At 39.9% G+C, this 23,209-nt stretch overlaps 1 protein-coding gene across 1 annotated transcript; it reads left to right on the plus strand.

The window, feature by feature from the left end:
- Window positions 1-13,636: 13,636 nt before the first annotated feature.
- Window positions 13,637-14,074, plus strand: LOC308693610 (uncharacterized protein C11orf87 homolog; the record flags this gene model as incomplete). Its single annotated transcript, XM_081370629.1, has 1 exon — window positions 13,637-14,074. One exon carries the CDS (start codon window positions 13,637-13,639, stop codon window positions 14,072-14,074), a length of 438 nt encoding a protein of 145 aa, XP_081226755.1.
- Between the last annotated feature and the right edge of the window lie 9,135 nt (window positions 14,075-23,209).

A 23,209-nucleotide genomic window follows, 5' to 3' on the forward strand; every position in this document is an offset into this window, starting at 1 on the left:
TCTTTAATCAAAATAATGTCCCCTCTCTCTTGCAGCTCTTCTCTTCTCATGTCTTCTTCTTTGCCACACAATACAGTTCCACTATACAACCTCGTCGAACCAAAGAAAAGTTTTATCCTGGTTAAATAAAGGATATTAACTAAGTAGAGCTGCATGGTTGATCATTAAAAGATCGCAATCTCGATTCAAACACCCACACGATCTCATTCCTAAATACGATTCTCCTGTGTCTATTACACTTTTGACAAAAACACAGCGGAACATAAATCTGCGTTGGCGCTGCCGCTGATCCAGAGAGAGTAGGCCTAGCTGTCATGTTATGAAACAGCTTCTCACACATTTTTTTTTCAACCGCACAGTATCATTATTTCTGTTACAAATATTCAAATGATCACAGAAGTACTGGGATAAAAGTTTATAGTTCGGATATAAACACTGATGTCTACAGAAGCGATCAAAATAGAGCAAAAAAATAAAATAAAATAAAAAAAGAATCACCTTTTGAATGTAACTTAGCACTTCAAATAACGATTGTATCAATTACATTGTTACACCAGTAGGTGGCGACAAGTGACTGTTAAAAATGTATTTATCATTGAATCATTAATTCAAAACATTCGTTAAAAAAAAATGCTGATTCATCAATGATATGCATCTATGAATGCAGGAAGTCCAGAAAGTATTGTTTATTTTTGCTATTATTTCACATATAATAAAATAATCAGATTCCCATAAATTCCCACTAAATTTTTTCAGATTCTTAATATATATGGTTCACTAATCCAAATATATGACACTAAACATGTGAACAAACACAATTAAACTTGTGGAGTTCATGGATCTTGAGTGCTGCTGTAATATTTACACTATATTGCCAAAAGTTTTGGGACGTGTGCCTTTACATGCACATGAACTTTAATGGCATCCCATTCTTAATCTGTAGGGTTTAATATGGAGTTGGCCCACCATTTGCAGCTATAACAGTTTCAAATATTCTGGGAAGGCTTTCCACAAGGTTTAGGAGTGTGTTTATGGGAATTTCTGACCTTTCTTCTGGAAGCACATTTGTGAGGTCAGGCACTGATGTTGGATGAGAAGGCCTGGATCACAGTCTCCGCTCTAATTCATCCCAAAGGTGTTCTTTCGGGTTGAGGTCAGGACTCTGTGCAGGCCAGTCAAGTCCCTTCACACCAAACTCACTCTTCCATGTCTTTATGGACCTTGCTTTGTGCACTGGTGTGCAGTCATTTTGGAACAGGAAGGGCAATTCCCAAACTGTTCCCACAAAGTTGGGTGCATGAAATTGTCCAAAATGTCTTGGTATGCCGAAGCATTAAGAGTTCCTTTCACTGGAACTAAGGGGCCGAGCCAACCCCTGAAAAACAACCCCACACCATAATCCCCCCTCCACCAAACTGGACACTTAGGGGTGTAACAATACATCGATATGGATTGATGCATTGATCAAACTTCTAACGATACGATGCATCGATGTCACATGTAAAATATAGATAATACCTTTATTATAATACCTTTATTTTGACACTCTCCACATCCTCACGTACCGTCCGTCTACGCATTTTCGTTTACTCACCATACTGTCTGCCGGTGTGTCTTTGTAACGTTAATCTCCTTCGCTGAAATAGACGCCTGACAAGAGTGATTGAACCCTAAACAAGTTTTGTCACCAAAGCCGGTATTGCCAAGTGTCAAGGCATCGTGAGTTCATGTTTTACAGCAGAAACCGACAAGCACCCTTGCTGTTTGTGATCACAAAGTCAATTTTAGCGAATCAGTGTGCAGTATTCAGGTCAGGTGACAAGGCTGCTAGTCACTTCAAGAAGACGCGCTAGCTGAGAGGAGTTTCGTCAAAGTGGCCTAAAAGTGATTAAGGATGGATAATTTCAACGAACTTGATGAACCTGTGAGTCTCGTCCCTTCGAGAGTGCCCTTCCAGAGTCTCGTCCCTTCGAGAGTGCCCTTCCAGAGTCTCGTCCCTTCGAGAGTGCCCTTCCAGAGTCTCGTCCGGTCGAGTGGGCCCTTCCAGAGTCTCGTCCGGTCGAGTGGGCCCTTCCAGAGTCTCGTCCCGTCGGGAGCGCCCTTCCAGAGTCTCTTCCCGTCGAGTGCGCCCTTCCAGAGTCTCGTCCCGTCGAGAGCGTCCTTCCAGAGTCTCGTCCCGTCGAGAGCGCCCTTCCAGAGTCTCGTCCCGTCGAGTGCGCCCTTCCAGAGTCTCTTCCCGTCGAGTGCGCCCTTCCAGAGTCTCGTCCCGTCGAGAGCGCCCTTCCAGAGTCTCTTCCCGTCGAGTGCGCCCTTCCAGAGTCTCTTCCCGTCGAGTGCGCCCTTCCAGAGTCTCTTCCCGTCGAGTGCGCCCTTCCAGAGTCTCGTCCCGTCGAGAGCGCCCTTCCAGAGTCTCGTCCCATCGAGTGCGCCCTTCCAGAGTCTCTTCCCGTCGAGTGGGCCCTTCCAGAGTCTCTTCCCGTCGAGTGCGCCCTTCCAGAGTCTCGTCCCGTCGAGTGCGCCCTTCCAGAGTCTCGTCCCGTCGAGTGCGCCCTTCCAGAGTCTCTTCCCGTCGAGTGCGCCCTTCCAGAGTCTCTTCCCGTCGAGTGCGCCCTTCCAGAGTCTCGTCCCGTCGAGAGCGCCCTTCCAGAGTCTCGTCCCGTCGAGAGCGTCCTTCCAGAGTCTCGTCCCGTCGAGTGCGCCCTTCCAGAGTCTCTTCCCGTCGAGTGCGCCCTTCCAGAGTCTCGTCCCGTCGAGTGCGCCCTTCCAGACTCTCTTCCCGTCGAGAGCGCCCTTCCAGAGTCTCGTCCCGTCGGGTGCGCCCTTCCAGAGTCTCGTCCCGTCGGGTGCGCCCTTCCAGAGTCTCGTCCCGTCGAGTGCGCCCTTCCAGAGTCTCTTCCCGTCGAGTGCGCCCTTCCAGAGTCTCTTCCCGTCGAGAGCGCCCTTCCAGAGTCTCTTCCCGTCGAGTGCGCCCTTCCAGAGTCTCGTCCCGTCGAGTGCGCCCTTCCAGACTCTCTTCCCGTCGAGAGCGCCCTTCCAGAGTCTCGTCCCGTCGAGTGCGCCCTTCCAGAGTCTCGTCCCGGTGAGAGCGACCTTCCAGAGTCTCGTCCCGTCGAGTGCGCCCTTCCAGAGTCTCGTCCCGTCGAGTGCGCCCTTCCAGAGTCTCGTCCCGGTGAGAGCGACCTTCCAGAGTCTCGTCCCGTCGAGTGCGCCCTTCCAGAGTCTCGTCCCGTCGAGTGCGCCCTTCCAGAGTCTCGTCCCGGTGAGAGCGACCTTCCAGAGTCTCGTCCCGTCGAGTGCGCCCTTCCAGAGTCTCGTCCCGTCGAGTGCGCCCTTCCAGAGTCTCGTCCCGGTGAGAGCGACCTTCCAGAGTCTCGTCCCGTCGAGTGCGCCCTTCCAGAGTCTCGTCCCGTCGAGTGCGCCCTTCCAGAGTCTCGTCCCGGTGAGAGCGACCTTCCAGAGTCTCGTCCCGTCGAGTGCGCCCTTCCAGAGTCTCGTCCCGTCGAGTGCGCCCTTCCAGAGTCTCGTCCCGGTGAGAGCGACCTTCCAGAGTCTCGTCCCGTCGAGTGCGCCCTTCCAGAGTCTCATCCCGTCGAGTGCGCCCTTCCAGAGTCTCGTCCCGTCGAGTGCGCCCTTCCAGAGGTGTGCAATTTTCAAAGAGTTTGATTTAACGTTCATGTCATATATTTTGCTAGCATTTGTGAGTTAATAAAAATGTAACTTGTAGTATAAACTTGGCACATAATATTTAAATATTGTTAAATCAATCGATATAGCCCTGAATCAAAATCGTATCGCAGAATTTTTTTAGGTATTGGCAAATATCAAATCGCTGGCTGAGAGAATCGATATTATATTTGTATCGGGATGAACTGTCCGATTTACACCCCTTGTCACAGTGCAGTCAGGCAAGTACAGTTCTCCTGCACCACCAAGCCCAGACTCGTCCATCGGATTGCCAGACAGAGAAGCGTGATTCATCACTCCAGAGAACTCGTCTCCACTGCTCTAGAGTCGAGTGGCGGCTGCTTTACACCACAGCATCCCACGCTTTGCAGTGCACTTGGTGATGTAAGGCTTGGATGGAGATGCTCGGCCATGGAAACCCATTCCATGAAGCTCTACACACTGTTGAGCTAATCTGAAGGCCACACGAAGTTCGGAAGTTTGTAGCTGTTGACTCTGCAGAAAGTTGGCTACTTCTGCGCACTGTCACCTCAGCATGCGCTGACCCGCTCTGTGATTTTACGTGGCCTACCACTTCATGGCTGAGTTGCTGTTGTTCCCAATTGCTTTCCACTTTGTTATAATACCACAAACAGTTGACCGTGGAATATTTAGTAGTGAGAAATTTCACGAGTAAGGGTTAATGCCCGATGAGGTGTCCATTGTCCTCCGCTGCGCGTCGGACGGTTCACGCCTCGGCGTCGTACATTAATACCTGACAATGGACACCTCGAAGGGCATTAACCCGCTAATACCATGGTCACTTGCCAAATTACACATTTTTAAAACATTAGTTTATATTTGAATTAGTTTTACAATCGAAATCTAAAGTTTTTACAAACAATAACTCGGTTTCCCTGGTTACGTCTGATGGTTTATTTAGCAACCGGAGATATTTATAGTTCGCTCAGCTCGTAGAACGCTTCAGTTTACTGCCTGTTGCTATGGTTACTCACAGCTGATGTAGCCAGCGCATTTATTTATTAATTTCTAACGGTAAACAGTCAGTTTCACCAGAACTCCTTTACTAGGTGTCCTCTATCACTTTTTAATGGACACCCTGCAGCCAATCAGAATCGAGTATTCAACCAGACCATGGTATAAATGGACTTATTGCACAGGTGGCAACCTATCACACTAGGGTTCACTGAGCTCCTGAGAGTGACCCATTATTTCACAGATGTTTGTAGAAGCAGTCTGCAGTCTAGGTGCTTGATTTTATGCATCTGTGGCCATGAGAGTGATCAGAACACTGGAATTCAATGATTTGGAGGGGTGTCCCAATACTCTTGGCAATATAGTGTGTGTATATATATATACAGTATATATTATTGATTTGAAAAATGCAAAACCAAAGTTATTTTAAGTAGTGGGCTACACTAGTGGAGTTCACACATGTAAAAAATATCATACAAGGTTATGATTTGCATTAAACCTCCACTGGATGGAGACAGAGTCCGATGTGATGTTCGGAAGCTCAGACACACCAGGCTAAAACAAACTTCACATGTGTTGGGTGGAGCAAAACTGCTTTCCCTCCCACATCATGTACCCGTAACCTCTTTTTACATTGACAGTTACTGAATTACAGCATAAATCTACTCCGTAGAGGGGAGGGTGAAACTCTTGACTTTGTATTTAAAGGGCGTACAAGCTTTAGAGATGTGGGAGGATGCGGTTGTTGTTTGTCTTTAATGCTAGCTGCCAAAGACGAGTCTCATCGAGAGTTCAGTGATGTGTTGTGTCCTCCACAGTGATAACTGATAGTACAACAGCCCAAACACTCCTGTGTGTGAGCTGAGCGTTTCATTAGTATGCACTAGAGATGTATGATTGATTCATGTGGAAACAGGGAACTTTATAGTGCTGAAAGCCTTTCACAGCATTTGAGTGTTTGAGATTGATGAGGGACGAGCTAACAGCACCAAGCAGAGAATGCTAAAGAGAGTCATGTTTGAGAAGAGCCTGTGTAAGAAAAGCTCAGACTTGTTTCCAATGGTGACTCCTAGACTCCTAAAAAGTTTAGAAAAACTGGAAGTGAAAAATGATATTATTACTAGAATGTGTAACTGCATATCGATGCTAATTAGCTAGGCCTGTCACATCATTTTAATTTAAATGTTTAATTAAACTAGGTTTGAATACTATATTGATGTTGAATTTTATATGGTGGTGTTATTATCATTATCTATATATAACATTTCTATTGCAGGCTATATTCTCTCTCTCTCTCTCTCTCTCTCTCTCTATATATATATATATATATATATATATACAGTGAGGAAAATAAGTATTTGAACACCCTGCTATTTTGCCAGTTCTCCCACTTAGAAATCATGGAGGGGTCTGAAATTGTCATCGTAGGTGCATGTCCACTGTGAGAGACATAATCTAAAAAAAAAAAAAATCCAGAAATCACAATGTATGATTTTTTAACTATTTATTTGTATGATACAGCTGCAAATAAGTATTTGAACACCTGAGAAAATCAATGTTAATATTTGGTACAGTAGCCTTTGTTTGCAATTACAGAGGTCAAACATTTCCTGTAGTTTTTCACCAGGTTTGCACACACTGCAGGAGGGATTTTGGCCCACTCCTCCACACAGATCTTCTCTAGATCAGTCAGGTTTCTGGGCTGTCGCTGAGAAACACGGAGTTTGAGCTCCCTCCAAAGATTCTCTATTGGGTTTAGGTCTGGAGACTGGTTAGGCCACGCCAGAACCTTGATATGCTTCTTACAGAGCCACTCCTTGGTTATCCTGGCTGTGTGCTTCGGGTCATTGTCATGTTGGAAGACCCAGCCTCGACCCATCTTCAATGCTCTAACTGAGGGAAGAAGGTTGTTCCCCAAAATCTCGCAATACATGGCCCCGGTCATCCTCTCCTTAATACAGTGCAGTCACCCTGTCCCATGTGCAGAAAAACACCCCCCAAAGCACGATGCTACCCCCCCACATGCTTCACAGTAGGGATGGTGTTCTTGGGATGGTACTCATCATTCTTCTTCCTCCAAACACGTTTAGTGGAATTATGACCAAAAAGTTCTATTTTGGTCTCATCTGACCACATGACTTTCTCCCATGACTCCTCTGGATCATCCAAATGGTCATTGGCAAACTTAAGACGGGCCTTGACATGTGCTGGTTTAAGCAGGGGAACCTTCCGTGCCATGCATGATTTCAAACCATGACATAGTGTATTACCAACAGTAACCTTGGAAACGGTGGTCCCAGCTCTTTTCAGGTCATTGACCAGCTCCTCCCGTGAGGTTTTGGGCTGATTTCTCACCTTTCTTAGGATCATTGAGACCCCACGAGGTGAGATCTTACATGGAGCCCCAGTCCGAGGGAGATTGACAGTCATGTTTAGCTTCTTCCATTTTCTAATGATTGCTCCAACAGTGGACCTTTTTTCACCAAGCTGCTTGGCAATTTCCCCGTAGCCCTTTCCAGCCTTGTGGAGGTGTACAATTTTGTTTCTAGTGTCTTTGGACAGCTCTTTGGTCTTGGCCATGTTAGTAGTTGGATTCTTACTGATTGTATGGGGTGGACAGGTGTCTTTATGCAGCTAACGACCTCAAACAGGTGCATCTAATTTAGGATAATAAATGGAGTGGAGGTGGACATTTTAAAGGCAGACTAACAGGTCTTTGAGGGTCAGAATTCTAGCTGATAGACAGGTGTTCAAATACTTATTTGCAGCTGTATCATACAAATAAATAGTTAAAAAATCATATATTGTGATTTCTGGATTTTTTTTTTTTTGACTATGTCTCTCACAGTGGACATGCAGCTACGATGACAATTTCAGACCCCTCCATGATTTCCAAGTGGGAGAACTTGCAAAATAGCAGGGTGTTCAAATACTTATTTTCCTCACTGTATATATATATATACATATATATACACACACTCATATCTGTCTGTCTGTCTATCTATCTATCTATCTATCTATCTATCTATCTATCTATCTATCTATCTATCTATCTATCTATCTATCTATCTATCTATCTGTCTATCTGTCTATCTATCTGTTGTCTATCTATCTGTCTGTCTGTCTGTCTGTCTGTCTGTCTATCTGTCTGTCTGTCTGTCTATCTATCTATCTATCTATCTATCTATCTATCTATCTATCTATCTATCTATCTATCTATCTATCTATCTATCTATCTATCTATCTATCTATCTATCTGTCTGTCTGTCTCTATCCATCCATCCATCCATCATTGTTCTCATGATCTTTAAAAATGTAAAAATTTTGATCTGATGGTCTAATAAAAAAAAAAAAAAAAAAGAAAGAAATGGATGAATTGGACCAGATAGTAAGGGAAAGCAGTTTGTTTCTAACAAACATGTTAACTCCCAGGATGCACCTCTCAAAGTCAGTATACACAGCTGTAATCTACACTGTAAAAAATAATTCTGTGGCTTAGTAAATATTACAGAAATTTTTAACTTTATTAACTTAATAAAATCTCTGTATATCGTTTACTTGATTGTTTGAGTTAAACATACCAAAATAATTGAGTAAAAATCCAACAGTTAATTTGATCTAAAATTTACAGATATATTTAAGTTTTTTTCAATAAAATAATTTAGTATTTGACTAACCAATTATTTCTTTATAATATACTTAATATATATGTGAAATTTCTATGAAAATATTTGAGAATGTTTAATTAAACTGATCTGTTTCAAGAAACAAAAAAAATACTTAATTCAAATCAATATTATTAATATATTTAACACGCTCTTAAAATTGAGTAAGTTTACTCAATTAAAATAATCCCCCCCCCTCCCCCACCCTCTGACGTGACGAAAACTCGACGGTTGGAGTGAGCGTGGCTGTTTGAACTCTCCAGTCAAGAACAACAGCTCTCTTCTCAGCGTCGCAGATTTGGTGCATTTTCACTGTGAAATTCAGGTTGGTGTATGTTTTATTTTATCTATAAAATCATTACTGTGCTTCAAATCATATTTAATGCAAAACAACATACAGAGGCGTAATTCGACACCTAAACGAGACGAGAGCCGCGTTTGTCTTTTTGCGTGATTGAAACGCTTTGCATAAACACATGACTTTCATAATGATAATGAATATAATTATTATCATTTGGATGATAAAATGTCCTCAGAACTATCACTTTTTGTTTATTGGCAGGTTATGTCAGTCGCTCGCAGTATATTTCGGCTGTGCCTCAGACAGTGACTGTGAGTGAAATGCAAGACGGCGGTATGAAGTTCAAAGTTCACCCGCAGAGCGCGAGTCTGTCTCCGGCACGAGGACCAGCGCAGATTCGGTGGATATTGGATAACAGAGTGGTTGATTACACTTGAATTTGGCTACCTGAATGTTTAAATATTTCATTTTTACTTGTTAAATAAGTTTAAATGCAGGCAATATTGTATACATGAAAAAACAGTCTAAAATGTGCTGTATTGCTGTACTCATTGAAAATAAAGGCCAATGTAATGTATACTGGTGGTTGTCTGGAGTACTATTTTACAAAGGTTTAGAGAAAATAAAAAAGTTAATATTACTCATTAATAAAAACAGTTAATATTACTCATAAATATTGTTTTTTTAATGTTTAAATGTTAAATTATTTCTACTCAATTTTATTTGTTAATGTACCAGATGCAGTTACTCAGATTTACTTAATTTTTTTACTTGCATTTACTCAATTCATACAGTATATTTCATTGATTTCACAGCTTTAAAATTTACTCAATTTTATTGAGTGTAAAAATGTTTCACCAATAAAATTGAGTAAATAATAGTTAAACTTTTTACAGTGTAGGCAACATATTTAAAATCTACTCATAAGAAGGTCCTTTCAATCAAGGTACATTTTTAGATATAAAAAGGGACACTAAAATGATAATCACATCGTAGCTATATGTTTCATACTTTCTGAAGAAAATGTGAGTGGGAATTTTCCCATGTAAAACCTGTCACCACAATGCTAGGGTTTTGTGGGTGGTTGTCATGGTGAATCTATGCAGTTATAGGGTGATTTGAGTGATTATTACCAAGTTTCTGTGTGGATGCTAGGGTGTACTGGTGGTTGCTAGGGGTTTGCCAAAAGTCCCACTCCCAAAATCTCCACAATAATCAGGTCTCTACTAGATATGACTCAGTTCCATCGTTCAATTTAATTCAATTTACAGTTTTTCTCAATAGCTTTCATTCAATTCTCAAATGAGATTTTCTCTCTCTCTCAAAACAAGTTCAGATCTCTGAACAATCAGATTCTGTCACGATCCACACAGGGAAACAGAGAGATCCAATATGCAGTAGTATATTTTATTGGGCAAATCCAAAATCGTATCCAGTCCAGGCAGAGGTCAATATCCAATAGAGCAATCCAACAAAAACAGGTACAAGACAACAGCAAGAACAGAACTTGGAAGTGGTGTGATACAAACAAGGACTCCGTGACACATACTAAAACAGACAGGGTATATATACACAGGGAAATAACAATGCTAATGGGGAACAGGCGGAGTGCAATGATCAGTGATAAGGGGCAGCTGAGTGCAATGAAAAGACAAGGATCATGGGGGATGTAGTTCAAGAGTGTGATGGACACCGTGGGGAAGGAGGACATCTAGTGGTGACCCAAGGAACATAAACCAGACACTGTGACAGATTCTTGTTCACATCAGATTTGAATTTCTTATTGATTTAAGCAAATTGCATGTGTTTTGGCATGTGAGCAAAAGATGTACTCAATTTGTCCACAATTTGCAAACCTGATGAGTTGATTCTCTGTGAAACTGTCAAACTCTTCATAAACAGCAGCAACAACAGCCGTACATTTATTTTAGTTCTCTTTTTGTCAGTTTTGACTTTTTCCAGTAAATGTTTACCTACTGTCTGATTCTGTATCTAAAAAGCTCAGTGTAAGACACAAGAGCCTTGAGCTAGACAAAACTCACATTCTTGTATAGTATAAATCAGCGAGTGTCAACAAAAAAGTAGAAAAAAAACATGACATTTGTATATAACAAATATTTCCAAAACATTTTGACCAATGTATGGGGCTCACAGATGACAAACACACTTTTTATGTTGGTGGCATTGGCCAATTTACTGACACATTAACTAGGTTTTGAAGCATGAACTGTGAGTTTTTATCATATACCAGGTACAATTTTAAATCTGATCTCTTAAAGAAGTAATTGCATAGATTTTGTCAATAATACGGTACATCAGAGGTTGAAATCCTAACGTGCTGAAATTAATAATTTGGTCACTCCAACGATTATCAGAGGCACCGGATTCTGAAAGATTAATTGACAGAAGATGTTGAGCAGGTGGAGTGATAATAGAGGTCACTTTGCACATTTATCCAGCACAGAACAAATGATGTAGTAATTAATCTCAATGGGATTGGATAGGCCTTTGGAATAGATTAGTGGGACGATTAAAATGCTCCGTCTTTATGAGGGACGGTCATGTAAAACGCTGTGTTGGATTTCATTAACAAACTTTAACTTGAAGGGTATAACATCCCAGCATATTGTGAGGTTCCCGAGAGCCAACACGTGCATTTCTCATTACGGAAGGTTGAACATTATACTTGACAACTTGGAGCTTCAGAGAATTTTTGCCGAGCTGAATCTCACAAAAACTTGTGTAGGTCAAGTTTGGTTTTAAGACTTTTAAAATGTTACATTTTAATAAAGATTTTTGCATGGTGGCATTATTCCATGCAAAAATTCCAGTAATTATGATTTCATAACGTAATGGGAACGTTAGCAAAATAGAACATATAGGTAGCCATATCAACCTTACGCTTTTGTGATCAGCTTCAGTTGATCACTTTATAAACTGTATGTATGTTTATCACATTTACATTGCAAATGCATCACAAAAAGTTCAGCTCCAATCCCAAATGAACACACCTGAACCAGCTAATCAAGGTCTTACTAAGCACACTAGAGACCTCCAGGCAGGTGTGTTGAGGCAAGTTTGAGCTAAACTCTGCAGGACAGAGGCCCTCCAGGACCGATTTTGGCACCCCTGCCCTATACACCCTTAAAAAGGTTCGGTAACACTTTAGAATACCGTTCCTTCATTAATGAATAACTACACAGGAACAAATAAGTAACGCACTGTTAACATTCTATTAACTAACAAGAAACTTTGATTAACAAATTTGTAAGTAATAGCTCTAAGTCGAATGTTCACTATTAGCTAATCAGTAACTACTATTTTTCATACCTCACTGAAGACTAGTAACTAATAACAGGTTCATAATTGATATTATTTATGCATAATGTATAATATAAGGTAATGATAACCCATTAGTAATGAATCAAGTGTTACCACATCCTTCTAAAGAATACAATTTGGATCAGTATTCTAAAGTGAAAACATAATTACTAATATTGACTGGTTTTTGTAAGGTTTTGGATAGTGATGACTCAAGTGTTACTACATCCTTCTAAAGGAACTACTAATTATTTGGATCAGTATTCTAAAGTGAAGATCGTGGGAACACACTAGTAATGGAATTGCTTTTCAAAATCTTACAAAAACCTCAAAAGCTTACAATGACTTCAGTCAATATCATGTTTTCCACTTTAGAATACTGATCCAAATTATCAGTTGTTCTTTTAGAAGGATGTAGAAACACTTGAGTCATTACTACTGGGTTACTTTACCTTTTATTATAAATTATGCATTATTCATGTTAATTATGAAAACTGATTAGCTAATAGTAAACTACATCCAACTGAGCGCTATTACTTACTAATTTGTTAATCAGAGTTTCTTGTTAGTTAATAGTAGTTACTAGAGTGTTACTAATTTGTTCCCGTGTTTCATTAATGAAGGAACTGTTTTCTAATCCATGGAACCTTCCATCCAATTATTTACAGCACAATAAAAAAAGGTTCTTTAGACAGTTAAAATGTTCTTTACACTATGATTTTTTCTTTCTTTTAGTAACTGTTCTCTGCAAGGTTCTTTTGAGAATCAAAAATGGTTCTTCTATGGCATCTCTGTGAAAACCCCCTTTTGGAACCTTATTTTTAAGAGTGTGTGTGTGAGTTATAAATGCGGGTGCATCAGACAAATGCAGGGAAGAAGGGACGTTTTTTGACAGCACATACCCTTGTGTAACCCCCATAAATGAGAATATCAAACCCTGGATTGTCATCTGAACATATAAACTGTACGTCTGAATGAGGTTGCTGGAGCGTTTGGATCCTCAAAGCGATACGTCATTGCGAGCCTCGGCGATTGGCTGGATTCAGCTCCTTTTTCTCCACAATTTGCAACCACGAGCGGTCTTCGCCTCCGGAGCAGAGACATCCCTACAGTAGAGGCAGGTAAACTATCGGTTTCAATGTAGATCTTCGCATGTTCATGTGTCTGGAGAAGCTAGTTATTTATTTTTCCTGCGTATGGGCTACTTTATGGTTTTCTCCAGACAGAATCTAATTGATGAACAGCCCTGCTTCTGCTGGCTGATCTGAAGGAATGCCGCAGTTGAGAAATGAATGCTGAAACAGATATATGCCTTTTGTAATTGTAAAAGAATAGCTTTGCGAAAGGCATTATTTGCGCGCATACGCCACAAAGTTATAGCGACCAGCGCGCGCGCGCCCCGTACGAATGAGATCGCTTTTGTTCTTAAACACATTCTGTATGCGTCAAAGGTGTGGGTTTTGAAAGTGTTTTAAAGGACGATTTCCAACGTGACTAGAATTGTAACGCTAAAAACCCCACATGCTCTTTTCTAACCCTGGATTCCTCATTGGATCTATTTTAGGTGGACTCGTTTCCCCCCCAAGAGAAATGAATGCAATATAGCGCGCGCATTCGCAGGGGTGGACATTTCTTTTCGCTCTCATCTCAATTCTTCCCTGCAATACAGACACAGCCCGAACCGGAATAAATGAGTGCCCGGACCTTGGAGAGACTGGCGCTTTCCATTCCCCACTGTGCCTTAAACGGAACCGCTCGGACCAACAATGGCACCTGCTTTGACCGGGTGGATCAGTTGTTCCAGGCGTTCTCATCCACCGTCGTGCTTTTCGTGCTCATCGCGATGATCATTGGGATAATAGCCGTGTCCATCACGACCTTCCACTTTCACAAAAGCAAAATGAAAAAGCGCAAGATACAGAAAGCCCAGGAGGAATACGAGCGCGACAACCGCAGTCCCAAAGCGGGCAAAGGCAAGCCGGTGGTCCGGCAGTGCATCATGGTGAGACCCCCCACGGCAGTGCGGAAAACTGACCCAAACGCGGAGGATCCTGGCGTGACAGAGGACATGGGACACTCGGGACAGGCGAAGGATGAGAACTTGTTGGAATCGGTCGCTGTGTCTTGATAACGCAGTGCCAGCTTCGGGAGGACACTGTAAATATCCTATGTATTCATATGATATTACCCACGGAATATATCGATTCTTTGTATAAGCATTACAGTTGATAAGTTTTCATCATATAGATCCCGGAGGAGTCTTTAAACGAAATCTATGAACAGTCTCAATGGAGAAAAGACTATGCGGATTGTGGAATTTCCTATCATATAATTTGGAGCCAGTCCTAATGGGATCAGATGAGAGTATACTGAAAAAGATCCTATTGGATGAAATGAAATAAAAAGGCATTAATGGGTTAATCCAACAGGATTTTATTGAATGCAAATGGAAGTTCTATCATAATTAGGAGTTCATTACAATGATATCTAACATAATACCCTCTAAGAATCAAAAAAGCTCCTACTGGATAAAATCTAATTATTTATTTATTTATTTATTAATCAATAAAATCTTACTGGATTAAAAGAATAGGCCTAATTAATTTGATAAAATAAGATTCTTCTTCTAAAAAAAAAAAAAAAAAAGAAGAAGATAAAAACCCTCCCAAATGGATCCAAGATCCAATACAAACTGGGTTAAAAAGCAGTCCTCAACAAATCAAATAAGATTATACTTCATAAAAATGAAATTCTGGGGGAAAGGACATTGATCAGTCAATCCAATAAAATCTTACTGAATACTGATGGATTTCTAATAAAATTCAGAGCCATTCCTGTGTGGATTAAACAGAACTGCTCTAAGAATCAAATTCAGTAGGATTTTACTCATCGGAACCAAATCCAAACTGGATCAAATGTGAATCATCTAAAAAGGATGGATGAACTGAGGTGCCTATTCCTTTCCCCAAGCCTCTTTTAGTTAACGTTTCTCAGAATTTTAGTTAATCTAAGATTTTGTTTTATCCCATTAGGATTGTCTACAAATTATGATAGACATGCCTATTTCTTTAATATATACAGGCCCAGCATCTGTACATGCAGATTGTCTCGTCCACTCTTCTTACTGTCACCAAGAGGAATCAATGTAAACGTGGACAAATGATGGACCTATTGACAGTACTTCCAAAGTTTATTACTAAATAGTGAAAGAATAGTTCGAGTTAAAGGGACGGCTCTCTTGCGTAAAGTCTGTACAGATGCTAAAATAAGGACAGAGACAACGGTCTTATTCGTGTAGAATTTCAACACAACTCGCAACAATTTTTCTTTGTTTTGGGGTTTCAGAATCCCTTTTGGGCAACATTGTTGTTTCTTTTGACAAATGGACTTTCTTATTTGGGATTTTCTTTTGTCTCAGTGGCTTTTTTCAAGATAGAAGCGCAATTCGTGCCATTCTGGCTTGGCATGAATAGGTTTAGTGTTTTAACCCCTTTATCCCCGAGACTGTTGATGTGCAATTGCTGCTGCTAGTGGTAGTGTAGCCTGTACTTGTTTTGTTCATGGCACTATATAATCATAGTAAAACTTATGTAACCTGAGGCATTTCAGTTTTGTGTTACAGCTCTGTATTAGTTTTTGCTCTAGATTAATATAGCACTAATGATCGAGTATTACATTTTTTATCATTCCTAACTAGTGTAACAATCAATAAGAAACTATAGAACATTTTAAAAGTCATTTTCTGTATTTCCTTGACGTTGTGTTGAACGGGAAATGGGAGTCATAGACCGAAATCAAGTATTGTAACAGATCGCAGTTTGAATCTTTGTTTTTAATTTTGTTCAATGCATACGATTTTGAATTACTAATAAAGTATTGTGCAGATGGGTGTCTCATTTTTTAATTCATTAGCATGAATCATCTTAGAATTATTAGAATTATTGCCCAAAAGCATCATAACTGAAGAAGTGCTAATTACAAAATGACATTTAAACTTAATGCATTAAGGCTCTAATATGTATTCATATTCTATTTATTTTCTTTTAAATCAATAATTAAATTAAATGGAGTGATTAAAGTGTACCTATTATGCTAATTTAAAGGTTTCTAATTTTGTTTAGGAGGTCTCTAGATGCATTATGGTAAAAACATTTTTTTTCTCATAATAAACATCTATCTATCTATCTATCTATCTATCTATCTATCTATCTATCTATCTATCTATCTATCTATCTATCTATCTATCTATCTATCTATCTATCTATCTATCTATCTATCTATCTATCTATCTATCTATCTATCTATCTATCTATCTATCTATCTATCTGTAAGGCCTATAAATCTTCAATTCTTCAAAATATTTTTTCCAATACTTTTTTTTCAAACATTTCAAACAAACAAACAAGCAAACAAGTTTTGACAATCTCTTTTTTTCTATTTAAAAAAAGACAGTTTTATGAATTTATTTAAGTTTTAAATCATTTTAGTTCAACTTCCATTCAAATTTGAATAGCAATTCGAATAGCAAAGCTTGTTTTCGCCACAGAATATTTCTTTTTTATATAATTGTATGAAAGCAATTGTAACTTTTTATCTCACAATTCTGACTTTTTTTCTCGCAAGTGTGTTTATATGTCACTTTATATCTCGCAATTCAGCCTTTTTTCTTGCAATTTCAAATGTATAACTCGCTTTATAACTGTACAACTGACTTTTTTCCTCAGAATTGTGTGTTTATGGGCCCTATTTTAACAAGCGCATGGTCTAATGATGGGAAAAATGGTCGGTGCACCCGGCGCATGGTCTAAAAGGGTTGTACCTATTCTCTTAATGAGTAATGGGTGTGTTTTGGGTGTAACGTGCAATAAACCAATCAGAGTCTCATCTCCCAATCGCTTTAAAAACCAGTTGCACTCATGCTATGGCGGATTCGCTATTTACATGGCGGAATTTGCAAGCGGAAAAACTGAACGCTTCTATAGCGAGGAAACGGCTCTGTTGTGCGCGAGGTTAAGGCAGACCATCTACGGGACAAAGTGTACGCGCATTATGCACCCGCCTATAGGCGCACATTACTAATACGCTCTTTAGATAACAAAAAAAGAATCATTGCGTTTATCAATATAATCCACTGACTTTAGACCAGGTTTCAGTTAGTCAATGGCGCAGTCTATTTCAGTTCCTCAAAATAGCAACGCCAAAAACACACCTTCGTTTTCAGACCAGCAGCCCATCAGCAAACAAATGGGTGCAAATGCATTTGCTATTTAAACAACGTGGACGTGAAACGCAGGACGTAAAAATGATAACTGCGTCGGGCTGAAACTCGCAAAAACACTTGCGTCGCGCCTGGCGCTGCATTGCAACGAATGTATGATAGGGCCCTATATTTTACAACACGGACTTTATAACTCTCAATTGCAAGTTTATATCTTACAATTGTGAAAAGTGAAGTTTGAATTGCTAGATATAAACTCGGAATTTCAAGAAAAACGTCAGAATTGCAAGAAAAAAAGTCTGAATTGTAAGAGTTTTTTTTATCTTTAAGTTTATATCTTACAGTTCAGACTTTTTATCTCGCAATTCTAACTTTTTTCTTGAAACTCCAAGTTTGTCTAATAGCAATTCAGTCTTTATTTCTTGCGATTCCAAGTTTATAACTCGTAATTCTGACAACATTATACAAGTCCAAATTGTGGAAAGTCGTAATTACCTTTTTTATTTTATTATTTATTCCTTAGACTGAGAGGAAACAAGCGTCCTTATGCTTGCTGCCCAATTCAAATTCAGCAATTGAACTGAAATCTAAAGGGCATTCTCAATTCAGTTCTGATCCAGAAACACAATGCCGCTGCTGGTGTGTTCCTGTCAGAGGTGTAGGATATAAAGCACAGCTGTCAGCTGTCTAAACTATACTTGGGAGACTGAATTCAATCACCCTTCACAAATCAAATAATTATCATCCCTCTATTTATGTTAAAAGGCTAATTGCTTGACTGCTGCAATATCCACTTTGTGTGGGACATGAACAAAAGTGACAGAGGAGCACCGCTGGGTAGAGAACAATATCTCCTCTCATCTCTTCTCATGGTTTTCATTTCTTCTTCAGTTGAACGTTAGAGCACAGCGGTTAGTGTGATACCACTGACAAAAGGAAAAAAGAACAAACAGAAGATGTGGGAGATCTTTGCGCCTCCCCTCCAGCCAATCAGAGAGCGTTCGAGTAAATACACCTGTGTGTTCGACACTGTTCGGTGTGCCAAACTTGTGCCCACTACACAGCCCACTCTCCTCTCTATGTCTCATTGTGTGTGGGCCGCCGCAGCCACTGGCAGCACATTGTACACGTAACGGCTCTCTCTGCCCACATCACATTAGTGTGTGAATTCATTATTCGGTATGAATAAGAAGATTGAGATTGGATGACTGTAATTAATCTGAAAGTATATAAAAAAACGAAGTTTCCATCCATACGTCTTCTGTACGTTAGCTATTTCATCCCACATAATGGAACTGTTTGTTGATTTATCACAGTCAAACCACATCATAACACAAGGAGCACATCTGCATCAAAATGTCAAGGTCAGTAAAGGTTTTTCCTGAACGAATCTATCACCACAGTTGGCCTTGCATGCAGTAACAGTGTGGAAAATGGAGTGAACGCCAATAAAGCTGCAGCCCTCAACATTAAGGACTTTTTTGCTGACCTCGCCAGGATAGTAGGTTACCCCACTAATTAAGCATGTAAGTAAGTAAATACATAAATAAATCAATATATATTTTAGGTAGATCGCTAGATTGGTTGATTCATGGTTAATTCATATGAATTCTTACAATCTCATTCACACATTTTCGCTCGATCGAAAGTCACATCATATGTATTCACATGAAATCTCCATCTCATAAATTGGTGACATTTTCCTGTGAGATGGGATATTACTAAACTAAACAACGCATAAAAACCTTTATGTGCTTGAAATTGCCCAGACATAATAAAACACATTGAGTGGTCTTTTTTTAGCTTAAAGTGCTTAAAAGTGATATTTAAAAGCTAATCAACCTCAGAATCTTCTCAAAATGTAAACTAGTAAGGAAAATGTAGTGTCAGGTTTTTGGGGAAGGAGAGAGCGAGGACTTAAATGCAGAGCGCAGTAGAGTTTTTTCAGTAAGTGCCAAAACACCACAAAGACGGGGAACGTCCGGCGGCGATCTTGCACAAGACAAAAAAGTTTTCCTTTTGCTTTTTTTTGCGGACAAACGACAACGTTGTCAAAACGATCCCTGCTGACAAGAATCTGTGAAAATGACTAAAAACTCAGTAGTTGCCATTGCCAGGCCAGTAGTTGGCAATGCCACTTTGTAAAGAAACACTACGCGCCTGTAGTCTGAACATGTAATACATATGTACAACAGTTTTCACAAATATATATTTTTTTGTGGTTTACATGGAGACGATAACGGTATCATTTTCAGCGTTCCAGGTGTGTTAAAATAAATGATATAATCTAAATCAGAAACCTGCTGCTTTGCTGCTCAGTCAGACAGAACAAAAAGCATTTTCTGTTGAGAGTATCTCCATTTAAATTGGTTTCTGACCTTCAGGGCACCATGAAATATTGTCAATCAATCCATCCATAAATCAGTCAATCAATCCATCCATCCATCCATCCATCCATCCATCCATCCATCCATCCATCCATCCATCCATCCATCCATCCATCCATCCATCCATCCCCCCATCCATCCATCCATCCATCCATCCATCCATCCATCCATCCATCCATCCATCCATCCATCCATCCATCCATCCATCCATCCATCCATCCATCCATCCATCCATCCATCCATCCCCCCATCCCCCCATCCATCCATCCATCCATCCCCCCATCCATCCATCCATCCATCCCCCCATCCATCCATCCATCCATCCATCCATCCATCCATCCATCCATCCATCCATCCATCCATCCATCCATCCATCCCCCCATCCATCCACCCATCCATCCATCCATCCATCCATCCATCCATCCATCCATCCATCCATCCACCCCTCCATCCATATTTCATACCTGTTCTCTCTACAAAGCGTTTGAACGATTGAGGGCATGGTTGTTTCCCCTACGTTAGGCTACATCTTTCGACCAGCTGCCTTGGCCGTATAGTAAGGTCATGATTGAAAACATGGTCCACAATAGTGTCGCTCATTTTATCTGAAATGTGCCTACGTCCTTAGCCTTTTCTATCTCTTCCTCTGTTTTGCCTCCCATCCCTTCCATCACACATCCTTACCCCTCTTCTTCTTCCCGGCTGTTGACCCTGATCCTTATTGTTCCATTGTCAGAAATTGTAACACTGTGTTGTCCTCTGTCTATGCTTGCAAATCAAAGGTTTGTGAGATGTATCTCTGAGCTATTATAAAGAACTGGGCCTGGTTCCCCAAAACGTTCTTATCGCTAAGTAGTTCTTAACCTATTCTTTAACCTCTCTCTTAACGTTATGGCAAGATTCCCGACATGTTCGTACACTAAGTATATCTTTTGTAAGTCATACTTTCGTAAGGTTGGTCTGGACCACTCTTAGCTTTACCTTATCACTGTTGCAGGTCTATACGAATATAATTCTGAAGTTTTAATACACCCAGACAGTATTCAATTAGGCTAATTCAAGGGTTTTCATGCAAAGAATAAAATTGTCAATCACACTGATTGTTATATTTTTAATTATATTATTATACAATATTATTAATTTAAAAAGCGCTTTTAAAGGCCAGTGAAAGCATAGGCTACTGTCAGTTAAGTCCTATTCGGACGCTTATATTGTTTCTCATGGGCTTGTACGGTATTTTAAACATTAACAGGGGTAAGTCGTGATTTTAGTGCCGTCCGAATCCATAATATCAGTGTTTTTCTCACCCAACCCGCGTAAAAATCCCTGGCCAAATTAGTACCTACTGTTTTTTGACAAACAGGTCGTGTGGTGATTTTAGTGCCGTCCGAATCCACATCTCTTGAGTTTACAAGAAGAGATTCAAAATCCACTGTTTAAACCCTTTTTGATCACTGCCGAGCACCGTACGCAAGATGTTCACTTTTATTACTGAAATGCTGAAAGTATTTACAAGAACAATATTTCATCGCAGCTCCACCTCAGCGAACAAAACTGGGAAAGAGAAGAAAGCACGTAAAAGTTTTGACAAGGTTATTGTGGCAGCAATATATGATACAATTTTAAAATATGTAGGCTAGGCTATTATAGGCTATTATAGTTTGGATTATTATTTATAATATCCAATAGTCCTAATAAATGTAATTTCAACTATTTCTGAAGTGCTTCTTTAATAAAGAACACCGCTTTCTCACATAAACAACCCCTGCACGAGAGAATAATTGATTCTCGAGCCATCGATATCAACCAATTCAGCACCATCGCCACGGACAGCACCCGGTAACGTGGCACGTAAGAAGGTATATCTTAAGCAGCTTTCTAAGGTATAGTTCGGGGAACACACTTAGGAACATAAACAACTTTGGTAAGATATAGCTTTCGAGTCTTCTTGGTTGATCATTGGTTTCGAGATTATTGGTTGATCTAATGCTTTACATTCCCTGTCATTAGTGAAAGTCAAGATTCATCTTTATAATCCCTCAATTCAGGACACATTTACCAAAAAAGTCTAACAGAAATGCACATCAAACATGGTTTGACAGATTATGACAACTGGTTCAGCCATTTTGCATTTAATGGCATATGCAAGGAACCAATGCCTAGAAGTTTTGGAGGGTAAGATTATTCAACAGAGAACCAGTATGATATATTTTGATCAACATGGCGCACAAAGATGCCTCATGAAACTGATTTCTAAGGCAGCGTAACAGTTTAATGACAGAACTCGTTTTAGTGATAACTAAGATAATTTTTAATCACTACAATGGTAATTTCTCGCCAGAAATAACATAAAAAGTGGAAAACGGTAAAAAAAACCTCACAGAATGGAAAGCACAGGATTGTGGGATATCAAAGGCAGTGAAGGATACATCTATTCTGCCTTCAAAAATCAATCAGATGAAGGTATCTCAGGAAGTGAAGCTAACATTGGATTCGGACGTACTTGATGCCTTTCAGCATTGAAAACAGTTGTGCTGCTTCATATTTTTATATATTTAGGAGTCTGAAAAATAATTATTAGAAAGTTCAAATGAACAGCATTTAATTGAAATCATTATAACACTGTAAATATCTGCAATCATTCTTTACAAATAAAAAAATCTTACTCATGTGATCTGGAGAAAACTTCCAGTTTGACAAAAGACACAAAATGAGTTTATCAAAATATTTTAAATTAATGATAAATGTGCAATGCTAATAGAGACACCATATATGACCACAGGATGAACGATCAACATGAAAAATGTAGAAATCAATGATCCCTGAAGCGATGACATAACCACAGCTAGCTTGATATGATGAAACCATCCCTTGGCGATGACAGTCATGACTGATGTTACTTGATATGCTTCTCTCCCAAACACATTTAGTCTTGCTGGAGGGAAACTAAATGAGAGAAGGCATAATTACCCAGCAAGACAAGGCAGCATGTCTCCAGACTACTGTGGCAATCTGTCAGTGTCAACAGTATTGGTGTTTTCCTCTCTCTGTTGCACTGGGAATACTTTGTGAAAGGAGCTCAATTCAAAGAGGCCTGTTTATGGTCGGTTCTGCATTATAGCTAATTAAGCACTGCAATTCTTGCGTTTTCTTTTAGGATTATACAACCCGAATGCTAAAATGCTTGCATTTCCCCGTCTAACTTACCCTGTTCTCTTCGACACTGACATGAAACAAAAGAGGTTAGTGCTGAGCTCAGAGATGCTGACTGTCCAACCACGGAGACGAGCGCCAGATCTGCTTCCTCACTGGCCCTGCATTGATCCGACTGTGGCTAAATTTAGATCTCTTTGGTACAGTGGGTTATTGCTTTTTGTCGTTGTTGTTGCAGTATTTAGATTTAAAGGTTTCACATCAATTTGACCATTTCTTTTATATGTCGGGAAGGACTGGACTGGCTGTCACATGAGGAAATTGTCACAAGTGTTGTATAGCCTACTATTAACTGAAGGCTTTTTTGAGTAAAAAATGATTTGCTTTTTCAATCAGTGGTTTTGTATGTTAGTTAAATTAGGCCATTTTCGATGAATTGTCCATAAATAGGGTAATATCATGTTTTTGTTATAGGTAAACATGATAAAACCATACTGGGATTCAT

Source organism: Scardinius erythrophthalmus, assembly GCF_964197995.2.
Source record: "Scardinius erythrophthalmus genome assembly, chromosome: 7".
Lineage (NCBI taxonomy): Eukaryota > Metazoa > Chordata > Actinopteri > Cypriniformes > Leuciscidae > Scardinius > Scardinius erythrophthalmus.